The sequence below is a fragment of the Amblyomma maculatum genome, chromosome 3 (genome assembly GCF_055883805.1).
Source record: "Amblyomma maculatum isolate TAMU_Amacu chromosome 3, ASM5588380v1, whole genome shotgun sequence".
Taxonomy (NCBI): Eukaryota; Metazoa; Arthropoda; class Arachnida; order Ixodida; family Ixodidae; genus Amblyomma; species Amblyomma maculatum.
In genome coordinates this window covers 62510206-62523601 of record NC_139346.1, presented here as the reverse complement: position 1 = coordinate 62523601, position 13396 = coordinate 62510206, and the positions used below count along the sequence as shown (strand labels likewise).

General features: G+C 42.6%; 1 protein-coding gene across 1 annotated transcript; it reads right to left on the bottom strand.

The window, feature by feature from the left end:
* Positions 1-242: 242 nt before the first annotated feature.
* On the bottom strand, positions 243-12755 carry LOC146194868 (uncharacterized). Its single transcript, XM_084597575.1, has 4 exons — positions 12507-12755; positions 10920-11008; positions 2120-2322; positions 243-489 (listed from the first exon to the last, which is right to left on the bottom strand). Exons 1-3 carry the CDS (start codon positions 12577-12579, stop codon positions 2122-2124), a joined length of 363 nt encoding a protein of 120 aa, XP_084453701.1. The 5' UTR covers positions 12580-12755; the 3' UTR covers positions 243-489; positions 2120-2121.
* Between the last annotated feature and the right edge of the window lie 641 nt (positions 12756-13396).

Sequence of the window (13396 nt, the reverse complement as noted above, 5' to 3'; positions counted from 1 at the left end):
ACGCAGTGCCACTGGGAGACACTGGGCCAGTGTCATACCTGATTATCGGACCAGTGTGGCACTGCATACTGGCACACTGGCCTACACTGGCATGCTGGCCTACACTGGCATGCTGGAATACACTGGCATGCTGGAATACACTGGCATGCTGGAATACACTGGCATGCTGGACTACACTGTCATATGGCCTACACTGGCACACTAGGTGACACTGCTGGCACACTGGCAGTAGCTAGCCAGCATACAGACCACACGTGATACTAGCATGCAGGACAGAATACACCCTGCACAGAAGCGGGTGATGCCCTGTTCCCATTGACTGTAACGTAGAGCTTCGCATGATATATGCAATTTTATTTTCACACATTTCCTTCTGACGGCCCACACGACTGACTTCTGCAAACATATCATCAATGGCTTTTCGGTCCGAGATCCTTTTGTCAGTCGACATGTCACTTGGGTTTTCAGTGACCACCTTTTGTATTAGATCTAAAAAAAAGAGAAGATATGCATAAGTAACAGAAGCAAAATGGTGTTTAAGGTCATGGTTCAGAATTACACTGTTGATCTGCCACTAATTTTAACATTCATTTCACAGGGGTGCAATAGAAGAAATGGGATTTGTAGCAATTTTTGAAGCAGCAAAATCCGTATTTGGAGCAGCTCATAGGAGAAAAAAAACCTGCGCTTTGCAGAATGAATTTAAATTTTGAAGCCATTAGCCAGAAAAGAAACCTTACCTTCGGGGCAAACAAACAAAAAATATGTGAATATCGGACCGTATGGATGTGATCCAAAGGAAATCTAGCAAGGGCCACCTATTACAGGCGCTTGGCATATTTCGTTCCAGAATCTGGCGTGCACCTCTTTCTGTAAGCATTTTGTACCGCAAGGCGTGGCATCAAACAAAAAAAGAATGTTAGCCATACAACCAAGGTTAATTTTTCAAAAAAAAGGATACAAAAAGCTAAAGAATGTGCTTTTTTTTGCATCTAGCGCGGTTTGACAATCTCATTCAGAGATTCTTGCTTGCAAGACTTTTAAAACAATATTTTACTGTCTGCAAAATTCATAGCTTGTGTCGCGCGACGACAGCTCCAGTCGAGATTCAAAGCCATCAGCCTGCTATCAGCCTGTGCTTAAATGCGAGCGCAGTACCAAAAACAAAAATCTTCATTCAAAAGCACAAAAAAAAAGCAACCCAAAGGCGAAAGGGCAAATGCCAAAAGCAGATAGGAAATCAAGTCGTATATATTCGTATAAGCAAGGCTATATACTTCGTGCACAGAGCAATTTAGATGTTCCGGCATCCATAAATGTTAATTCTGACAGTCTTGGGCTACATTGTGGTGATATGGAATTCAAAATTTGGCTGCTGCGCGTTTCCCGACATGCCGATGCCTTCCCTCCACCCCACCCCCCAATTTATTATCACCAACAGAAGCCATAACCGATGCATCTCCTACACTATCTGACGGGAAAGTGAGTCTTGAGTCTATCAACTAGACTGATTAAAAACAACCTTGCTGCACATGAATAGCCCAACAAAATACAGAAAACTTCCAGAAGCGACATAAAAAAAAAACAAGATACACCCATTAAAAGCATGCGGTGCTTAAAACAAAGCATGGAAGTATTACTGCAAAATCAAAAATACTACCACGCCCCTTTTAGCAATGCAACGCAGTAGCAGTGGTGCCTCGTTACAAATGGCTTCTATGCATTAAAAGAATACTTCACCGCACGAACTGTGTGTGACCCGTGCGTTGAAGCATCCTCAAACCGCAACAGTTCAGCGTACTCAAAGTGGAGGAAGCACGTGAATGCTAGAAAGAAAAATATGGGTAGGCGTTAGAACGGCATGAAGCCATCTCAAAATAAAAATAAAAGGCCAGTGACATGCTGGAGTGTCTGAAACGTCACGACTGGCTATATCACGGTCGCAGAAAGTTGTCTTCGAGCATGGCAAATTTTTGCGGCCGTTCGGCGCATTTTGGTGCAAATTCAGCAAGTTTTGCGCACGCAGAATTATGCTGCTGTATCAAAATGGCACAATTGGCACAGCTGTTGCAGCATTGATTTCAGCAACAAGCATAAAACGAAACCTAGTCATGATTACCATCACTTTCTCAGGGGTTGCCGGCATCTCTGGAACACTGCCTGCAGTCCTTCTGCAATGCTGGCCCGTGAGGCTTCTCTCTCAACTCCGCAGGTGTCCAGAAATACCATCACCATTTCCCGCTCCACTTTTGTCTCATTTTTCTTGCTTGTGATAAATTGAACTTTTCTCTCGTTGATGTACAGATTCGACCCAAAGTGAACCTGCAAGCACAAAATTGGCACACATAAAATATGTATATATAGAGGGTGGAAAAAAGAGGCACAGTCATCCATAATGAGAATTTGCAACACTAAGATGAGTTCAAAAAGTACTTCAGTGGTTATTTATGTGGTTTAACATCACAAAGTGACTCAGGCTATAAGAGACGCCACAGTGGAAGGCTCCAGAAATTTATACCACCTAGGGTTCTTCCACATGCAAGGCATCGCACAGCACAGTGGCGCCTTGCTTTTCACAAACTGTGCCCACTGCCACCAGAATTCGATCCTGCATCCTTGAGTTCAGCAGTCGTTGCCCGGAATCAGATCGCGGACAGCCAATTGCAGAAGGCTTTGAGGTATTCAACTTCCGTTTTGGCCTTTTTTGCGACAAGTTTTTCTATAATCCGTTTTGGACGAAGGAAGATCCTGCAGACGATCACTTCATTTCGTCCATGCGCATACGAGGGCATCGAGTCGATTGATTGGTAGGATAATAAGGGAAAACAAAGGATATAGAGTGGCTAGATATTGTTTACTTTCAAAAGGAGCTGGACGAAGTCACTGCTTGCAATGGAAGTCTGCATCGATGTGCAGGAGCACACCACGCACCAATGTGGTGTTTCCATTAGAAACCAGATGTGTTACATGAAATTTCATCAGTGTTATATCGTACTTCATGCTGTTAAGTGTTAGAAATGGAGAATTAGCCTAACTGTACTTCCCTAGACCAAACCGCGAGGCAGCAGTAACAGAGCAACGCTGAAAATGCGCTGCTCTGTTGCAGTCACGTTTGTGCGGTGTGCACCAGTGGCAACGACAGGAGTTAGCGCAGTGATGGCACGACTCATCGCCAAGGATTGTCGCTTCACATGGTTACGACTTAAATGTTAGCTCCTTTAAATGGCTTAATATTGCTTCAATAACATTCCCCATCCAGCTTGGCACGGGAAAATGCTGTGCATTCTAGACACCTATCGCACTATGGCTGTATTCGCACTTTTGCAGATGTTGCATGTGTTCGTGATCAGGGTGTCCGGCCCGGCCCACCCAAGATAAATATACCTGGGCCCAGACCAAGCCCAAGGGCTTCTGAGCAGCCCCAGCCCGTGCACAGCTCTAGAACCTACCTTAACTATACAGCAGCTTTGGGGGTGCAGGTTAACTGCAAATTTTTTCCAGGGGAAGGGGGAGGCAGTGGTCACTGCACTGTCGACTCAGATGCGCACACCGCGATAATTTGTTGGTGTTAATGGCACACACCACGCTAACAACAGCACAGCGCAATTGGTGAGGTTCGAAATGGCTGGTATGAAGGAAGAGCTCACTAGAAGTGAAATTATATGCGAGTCGTATGCAAGAGTAATGGTTTGGTTTGGTTCGTGGGGTTTAACGTCCCAAAGCGACTCAGGCTATGAGAGACGCCGCAGTGGAGTACTCCGGAAATTTAGAGCACCTAAAGGTTCTTTAACGTGCACTGACATCGCACAGCACAACGGGCAGCTTGCTTTTCGCCTCTATCGAAAAGCGGCCGTTGACGGCCGGGATACGATCTCGCATCCTTGGGAACAGTATTCGAGCGCCATAACCACTGCGCCACCCCAGCGGGGTGCAAGAGTAATGCTTGCAATTGTTCAGACATTTTGTCATCAGTAAGGCACCAAAATGACAGCATTATAGTGCAGTTGCATGCTGAGCATCAAACACAGTTAACGTGAATGTAGTACTAAATCCCACTAATAATTAGTCGATTTTAACTTTACGACAATGAAAATAAACTTGCTCCAACACAATCATGCCATGAAAATATTTTTGGCAATTTTGTCTAGCTCCCGAACGCTAGCTGAACATGGCTACTGAACAGGCACGGTCCCGCAGTCCCCAAGGAAGTGTCCACGTGGCGGCGCGCCGGCAAAAAATGGCCGCGCCCGGGAGCAGCTATAAATCTGGTCTATAGCCACTGGAAATTTGCAACAAAGCTGCAGCAAAACAAAATGACGTCGAAGAGTTGTGCATTCGCAAGTGGAGGAAGACAAAAAAAAAATCTTGAAAGAATTACAAGCGTTTCGTGGCCTGAAGACTGGATTCCATTCCGTCCCCCTTTATTCACTACATAGTGAAGTGTCCCTTTTTTGGAGAAAAATTAATTTTGGGTAAAAGTTAAGAATAGAGTACAGAAATGCAGGGATGTAACAGCTGAAATAGGATTTGTAACAATTTTAAGAGCAGCAAAATCTTAATTTTTGGAGTAGTAATATCCATATTTGGAGCAGCTGAACGAAAAAAAAACTGCACTTAGCAGCAGCATGAAGTTTTGGAGCCATTAAACAGGGAGGAAACATTACTCTCGGCACAAAAAAATGAAAAGATGTGAACATCGACAGTATGAATGTGATCCAAAGGAAATCTAGAAGGGGCCATCTATCACCGGCACTTAGTATATTTCTTTTAAAAATCTGGCATGTACCTGTTTTTGTAAGTAAGCATTTTGTATTGCAAGGCATGCTATCACACTAAGAAAAAAAAGAATGTGAGCCATAAACCCGAGGAGGTTAATTTTTCAAACTTCCGGGACTGAACAAAAAACCAAAATCTAGAGAATATTCATTCCTTTTTTTCTGCATCTAGTGCGGTTTGACGATCTTAATCATGGGATCTTATTCCCCACCGGGGTGGCGCAGACAACTATTCCCAAGGATGCGGGATCGAATTCCGGCCTTGGCGGCCGCTTTTCGAAGGGGGCAAAAAGCAAGGCGCCCGTGTGCTGTGCGATGTCAGCGCACGTTAAAGAACCCTAGGTAGTCGAAATTTCCGGCGTCCTCCACTACGGCGTCTCTCATAGCCTGAGTCGCTTTGGGGCGTTGAACTCCACAAAACACAAACAAAACAAACTTATGGGATCTTACCTTGCTCGGAAGACTCGCAAAACAATGTTTTACTGTCTATGAAATCTACAGCTTGTCTCATGCAAGTGCAGCTCCGGAGCTCAATTGGAAGCCTATGCCCAAAAGTTACCGCAGTACAAACACATAACAAAAAGCAATGCTGGTTCAAAAGAAAACGCAAATACCAAATACAAGAAAAACAGCAACCAAAAGACAAAGGGGCTATACTGAAAACAGATAAAGTGCGTAATAAGCAAATAAAAAAAAAAAAAAACAATTAGCGGGAATGTCTTCGGCCTGTGACTGACTCTTCCTAGAGGTTGGCAATGACGGTTTTGCCTGAATATTTTAAGGGGAGCAGGGCGATGAGTCGGGATATTAAGTTAAATATTTCATGCACAGAACAGACTGCAGAAAGGGTTAACGCAGAGTGTTCAAAGCCAATCAAGATTCTTAATTATGAACTTCACTTTGAAGGCGAACAGCCAGCCACCTGTCAGAAAGGCAAATCATCCTTTGACACCATTTATATCACTCCAAGTGATGAGCGGTTGCAATAAATCTGGTTGTTCCAAGTAGCTAGATTTTCATTCAAGTACATTCAAATCTCGTTACTACAAACACGTTAACATAAATATGTTAGCAAACAGAGAGAGTCGGTGCAATGAAGTATGCACCCGATGAAGCATTGGACAAAGCGGAAGGTATAGAGGTTTTTAATCAGTCGCGTGGTCCACGCAGTAGAAGAAAATAACTTATTTCTTCAAAGGAAGCAGCTTTGAAGTTCGTGAAACATTTTCATTTCAGATCTGGCTTTTATGCATGTCTCTACTGCCAAGATACATCATTTTCATACCAAGATTAGATCACTCCCTTATAACCACTAATTTTTCAGTACCGTGATAATTCAAAATAATGAACCATTTTAGCCCAACATGATTCATAATATTGAGATTTGGCCATGAAAATCCAGTGCCCAGAAAAATTCAAGGCATTCCACTTTTTTTCTTGCTGTGATACATGGATGCATATTATAAATGAGTAAACAGGATACTTCTAGATAGTTTCATTTTACAGATGCCTTAAAGCCATGCACCTGTCAAAATATATGAAGTCTGTGCTAGCACCACACCATATTAAAGTGCTGTTTTAGTTTTCCAGGCCATATGTAACTGCATTAAATAGGATAAGCAGAACATGTCACATCATACAACATGCACACGTTAACTAATACTCTTGAACGATCAAAAGTTACAGCCTTCTAGCTTTGTTAGGAGCTTACATTTCTTCCCGTGACTTCAAAGAGCTGAACACGAGGCGGAGAGGGGGGGGGGGGGGGGGGCTGCCAACTTTCGCATGAGCCATGTTGACTGAAAGGGAAGGTGAAAAATACAGGTCAAATATGAGATACTTGTATGGACTGACATTAGCAAGTGGCACTCCAGATACCTTTTGCAATGATAATAACATGTACGGCACCTACTTCTAATAAAGTAGCCATGTATGTACAAAAGGACAAAAAGCAGGCAACAAGGTATTTATAGCGCAAAAAGCATTATAGGGTGTATGTAATAGACAGTAAAGCAACACTAGTAGCAGGTCTGGAAAAATTATATCAGCAAAGATATATCCATTGCAGGCCAAAGGCCTCTTTCATATTCTTACAATTAACCCGGTCCTCTGCTAGCTGCATCCACTTGACCCCTGTGAACTTCTTAAATTCATCCGCTCACCCAACTTTCTGCTGCACCCTGCTATGCTTTAGTTACCTTGGAATCCAATTTGTTGTCCTAAGTGACCATCGACTATCTTCTGTTTGATAAACAAGTATGTGGCAGTTTTATCAAACATTATTTACGTAGTGTCCAAAAACATCAAACAAGAATATTTAGGGTGCCTTCTATGGACAGAGTAATGAGGTTGAGCCTTGTGGAAGTAAACAGTATGTGCATATTTTCATTTCTGAGGGCTTTATTTGTGGTTATGTAGGCTGCTGCTAAAATGTCTACATATAAAAAACCTCCAAAAGAAGAGAATTAAAACAAAAATAAACTCAATAAGAATGAATATACATCATTCCAAGACTACATCCTCCCATTCCTTGAAAAAAAAAATTGAGCAGTGCATCCTCGATTATGCCAAAATGGTAGGTGGATGCCACTGTAGGATGGCTCGAAGAGAGCTACTGAATGAACACAGTAGGTAATAAACAATGCAATCACTTATACTTAAAAGAATACAGTATACATCGAGATGAAAGTGAATGCAGGTTGTCTGGTGCCTTGTTGATGAAGGCAGCTGATGTACGATCAACGACTGTGCCAGTAACACCAACAAATTATCGCGGTTCGTTCATCGGAATCGACAGGCTAACACCACGCAAGTTTTGTTGCGCTTTATTTATAAACAACGGAGCGTTAGGATCGTTTCTTTTCATCGCTGGATAATCTAGCACCTATTAAACAGTAGTGCCTTTATGTCAAGCATGATACTTTTTTTTGATGCTGCACGTACATTGTCATACACGCCAAAGGAAGAAACTGCAGCACAGAAATACTAGCTGGAGCATGACAACTGTTTTTATGTGGTATATGAAGTTTAGCGTCCAAAAGTGGCATCGGCTATGAGGTACGCCGTAGTGAAGTGCTCCGGAAAGTTAATGAATGCCTGGGGTTCTTTAACGTGCCCTGGCATCGCACACCACACAAGCGCCTTCAGCTTCATCTTCATCGAAGAGCTGCCATAGCTTCCGTGATCGAGCCCATGTCTTCTGGCTCAGCAGTCGAGAGCCCTATCCACAGAGCCACTCGCTGAAAGGCACAACACAGTTTCTCTATTTCTTTCAAGTTTTGAACAAATAACACAGTAGCGGCTGAATACGAATATTCTCTATTTAGATGCTTTCGGTGTATGTGAAAGATCTGTTTAGCCATTTCGGCCAGGTCATAGCATGTAATGAAATTATGTTTTTGAGTCTTAGGCAGAAATCACAAAAAGCTACTACGCTCAACCATTGTTCATGCAGACTTCTCTTTGAAATAAGGAAATAAAAATTTGAATTGCTGTTAGTGGGAGTGCAGACCGCCCAAGCAAAAAAAAAAAAAAAAAACATCGGAAACGTAGCTCCACATTTTTTTTTTTGCGCTGTCTGCACTTGTGGATTGCCCAACTCGCCCAAGCGTCTGTTATAATCGGACTTAAACTCGCGTTAGGAATGGCAAATGAAAGCCAAAGACGAACCACTGGTGACCGAAAACACGCTTTGCCTAAGCAACCTTTAGCGTGAAGCTCGCCAATCCGGTTACATCTCACACCATGGAGTCTGGTCCAAAATTCGTAGAATCAAAGAAGTAAAAAAGCAAGACATATGCATTCAATGCTTGTGAAGGGCAGTCCGAGAAAAAAAATACGCCACTGCTGCGCATGAACGCTGATTTACAGTCCGCAACCTGCATGGTAGCCCACCTTCGTATATTGCGTCAAGAGGACAGTGCGTTTCAAAATGCTGTTGTATTATGTAGAACAAGGACAAATGTGAGTAGCAAGGCACAGCACACACCTACATGCGTAAGTGGTAGAGCGCGTTAACCGCAGAATTTGACAACGATTGCTCACAAACACGCATATTCAACGCGAGGCGCCTGCGTGATCTGCGGTCCCGCAGTCCCCATACATACGTCGCCTGGTGTCTAGAGCAGGAGCGCGCTGGCAGCCTGCGCGTGAGGGTAAAAAAATCTGGTCTATACCAAGCAGATATGTCTGGCCAACAATAACTGTTAGCAAGGTAGCGTCCAAGCAACAAATACAAAACCAAGATCATCACTCACATCGTCCAAACAAGACAGTCACTACTCTCGCCACAGACACAAACTTAAACAAAAAATAAACATCTGCAGCTGCCACGAATTAGGTTCACATTCCCTCCCAATACCTCTAAATGTGTCCGATTTCTGAGTTTCAACGGAATAAAAAACACATCAAGGCAACCCTCCTTTCAATTGCTGATCACCTTGGCCAATCTGGTCAGCTGCAGTTCATTACAAAACACGACTGCTTTTGCACCAGCTTTCTTCCTCACAAACATAAAATTCTTAATTTCCTGGGTTGCCTTCTCTTTGCATAGGCCAGCCGGAGCTGCGAAGCCCCGTTGTTTGTCAGTTTAAAGAAGACTAAGGTTATTCCTCAGAAGGTATTTAAAGTCATTGATTTTTTAGAGGAACAACCTTCGTCTTCTTCAAACTGACAAACAATGGGGCTTCACAGCTCCGGCTCATCTTCCGAGAAGTCCTCAGTAAGTCTTCAAGCTCATCCAAAAAGCATTCCTCATGCACCACACATCCCTAGCAACAACTCATAAACAGCCTTCAAGAACTGAAATTTCATTTTTGCACAAGGATAAAGAGGCATCAATGAACCATGTGCTGTCTTTCGTTTGTATCTATAACGCCTCAAAAATTTCTCTGCCAATCCTATTCCGACTCTTGCCTAATAAGAAGACCTTAGGCAATTAAAAAGAATTTTATGCTTGTGAAGAAGAAATGAACTGCAGCTGACCAGATTGGGCAAGGCAATCAGCGATTCAAATAAGGGTTCCCTTCATATGTCTTTTGTGTTGAAACTCACAAACCGGACTCATTGTTTAGATGTATTGTGCGTGAATGTGAACCTGATTCTTGGCAGCTGCAGATGTGTTTTTTTTTTAGTTTGTGCCTATGTGGCAGGAGTTTTAACTCTTGTTAGAAGATGTGAGTGACAGCCTTTGTCTTGTATTTGTTGCTTGGATGCTACCTTGCTAACATTTACTATTGGCCAGACATATCTGCTTGGGATAGAAGATGTGTGCGAGTGTGCTGTACTTGAGAGTAGAGGAGGAAGTTGTGGCCGAGTGTGCAAGAGGAAATTCGGGTACAGTTTTGTATTACAGTTTGTAGTGTGTGCCTGTTTCGTGTTTGTTTCTATGTGTTTGTCTAGGCTTCACTGCAATTCTGAGTATTATGCACCAACTCACCCCATAAGCTGCTACACCACCCTTTACTGACTATGAAGGAGGTGACAAATTATGAATGTAACATACCTCATCGGGAGTTTTGAAAGATTTGAATGCCTTGAGGATGTTTCCATCTCAATGTGATTCGCCTGGCACTTCCATTTCCTTTTCCGATTGGACATTATGAGGCCTTTGAAGAAGACAAGTCGCTCACAGATTAGCGTGCAGTTGAATAGATGATCCTTCAGTTGATCAGCTCCAGCGTTCTGCTGCCACCCTCATAGTAGTCAGCTGACCTATCTATTTTCCTTTCAATAAATATTGCTCTGTAGACATACCGGTTGTCTAAAATAGCCAGTTTGCAATGACCCCACAATGCAAAAACGTTACTCGGCAAGCACCTTTACGATTCTCAAGGAGGTGGTAGCTAATCATACTATTATAATAAAATGAACCCCAAGTGATATTGTTCATGCACTTTCACTTACTATTTAGAGGATCACAATGTATCTAATACTGCACACATGTTAGCCTCATCTTGCAAAGCACTTTTGAATTGGTCCCTCATCCAGACAGTAAGTGTTGCATGTATAGGCTACAGCTTTAAGAAATGGACTGTCCAACTGGACCACATCACAAATAAAACTGCACTTAATAAATACCCTAACTATTATGTACAGCTCTTTTGAGCGCAGCTGGTCATGGCGTGATGACAGAAAAATCCTTACCTTAGCAGACTTGGTGACTTTGCCAAGAGTCAGCCTTGGCACTGGGGTCCACGATATCTTAAAAGAAGCCATCAGCTCTCGGAGACCTTCTGCATGACAACACACAAAAGACATGAGAAGAGCTCGCATAGAAGCTTTTGTTAAATGCCTGGCAAACAAGAAAATCTCATTTAACCATATCAGTGGATAGAAACTAATATGGTACGATAACCAAAATGAACACAAGTGCATGATGTATAGAATTCGTGAAACTGCTCCAACACTCTGCCCAAGTTTGCTGAGCTGTTCGTAATGGCAAAGTTATGAATTCAGGCTCTGTCATATTAGGTCCAAATATGCAATCACAAAAACTATAAGCGGTAAGGGATAAATATGTGCAGCTACATGACATAAGCTCGTGTCTTGTCTTGAAACTGTTTCCCTTCCACATGTTATTGCCAATAAGCATACAGGCAAAAATGAGTTAAAACTTCCTCCTTAAAAGGTCCTCTTGTTTGTGTACAGGCAAGCTGACTGAGCTCTTCCGATATATAAAACTAACAAGGGTCGTTCTGCACCAAACGACCCGGAGGTTGCACTCAACCTGATTTGTCCAAAAACATTGCCGATGACTCATCCCAAGGCATGTTTGAAAGCTTAAAATTGCTCCAAAACATTTTTCTGAGTTGAATAAAATTCAAATGTTTCAAAAAAGCGAGAAACCAAGTATCACATTCAATAAACAATAAAGCATTAAAAATATTCGAAATCTTTCCTTAAACATTGTGTAAGAAATCCTCAAAGTACATAAATTTTCATTTTGTTACAACTATCAACAAGCCTTTGGGAATTAGAAAATAGCCATATTGCTTCCCTAGATGTCATTTATAACCAATGTTACATCTAGTAAATCAGTGTATATCGAAATAGAAAACAGTTTGCAGAAAGAAGTGCATGTTGAACCATGAAGACATGTTGGTGTCAGCCTGGAAGGGTTACAGTAAAAAAAAGAACGAACGTTAAGGCGCTAGGTAGAGCAGCTTATTGTCTTTCATTTCTGAATTTTTCATCGCGTTAACTGTTGCTTTAAGAGAGAAAGTAATTTTCGATGTCGAGCTCACTGCTGCAAGTTGCGTCGCCTTTTAGCGCCCCTTCACCGCAGAGCACAGCTGGCATGTAATAGCACACTTATCCGAAGAGCAGAGCACGCGACAGTGCGAAGTGCACACAGCTGCGGTGAGCGCTCGCGCAGAGGGTGCCTCGTTCGCATGAGGGGGGTGGGGGAGTCTCATGAACACCTGTTCGACTAATCTTCCGATGTTTGCCTGAAATGCAGACCCTACTTAAGAACAATAACGTCTGGTAGCAGCGGTAAAAGCATTATACAGTAGGTCGTGGGTAAAAGCGTCGACGGCGCCTTGCACAGCGGTGAAAAGACAAGAGACAAAGCAACTTGCGGCTATAGAGCTCAAATAATTTCTTTTTGCGCTTTTATCAAGCAGTATCTCGATGAAAATTTCGGAAATGAAAAACAATATACTGTTCTGCGTAACCACCTATTGCTCGTAAGCACTGCTTGAGAGCATACAGAAGTGGAGAAAGGCTTACCACTGACGTATTCCCCGCTGCCTTCGACTGCATACTGAGACGACACAAACACTTGAGACGAGGACGGATCCATCGCTGTTAGTAAACGACGCGCGCTGTGGTCAGGGAGCAGCTGATGCCAACATGGCACGCAGGCAGAAGTAAAATACGGCAGAAAGCACAAAGATAACCCAACATACAATAGGCCGTGGGCCACACAGACCGTTGACCGTTGATACACACCAGTGACCAGCGCCTGTACACACACATGCGAACTGCCAAGCAGTTACTTGTGAGTAGTAGTATCGTAGTATTGTATAAAAAAGTGCACCAATAATTAACAATCATTTTATTAATAATATAATAAAAAGTGAGCCTGTTTTTGAAAAGTTTTGAAAGCCAAAAATGGAGCATAAGTTTTCTTTTATTTTCAACCAATGGGAACCAGAAGTACCATCGGCAGCCGAGACGCGGGAAGTTTGAAATTATGGATTGTAGCGGCGTTCAAAATTGCAAACCAATCAGCCTACTATCTGTTACATATAATGGTGTTTACTAACGTAATCACAAAATTGCTAACACAATTACGACAATCTTAGACTTCAATCAAGCAAAAGATCAAGCAGGTTTTCGAAAATTTCATGTCCATATCATCAATCAGGTGATAGCAAAATGCTAGGAATATAATAACCAATTAAGCTACCAGCCCTTATACATAGCATTCATTGATTACGAAAAAGCATTTGACTTAGTAAAAACCTCGAGAGTCATGCAGGCATTGTGAAATCAGGTTGCAGACGAGCCGTTTGTAAAAGTACTGGATTAAGATATATATAGCGGCTGTACAGTAACCATAAGTAATACACTCTGAAGGGCTGGTTCGTTCATACTAATTGAACGGGTAAAACTGC

Excerpts from the sequence above, each read along its gene's own strand:
- LOC146194868 (XM_084597575.1), bottom strand. The coding sequence starts at position 12,579 with ATGGATCCGTCCTCGTCTCAAGTGTTTGTGTCGTCTCAGTATGCAGTC. Across the intron at positions 11,009-12,506 it reads CAGCGGGGAATACGTCAGTG|AAGGTCTCCGAGAGCTGATG; the intron begins GTAAGCCTTTCT and ends GTTGTCATGCAG. Across the intron at positions 2,323-10,919 it reads AAGTCACCAAGTCTGCTAAG|GTTCACTTTGGGTCGAATCT; the intron begins GTAAGGATTTTT and ends TTGTGCTTGCAG.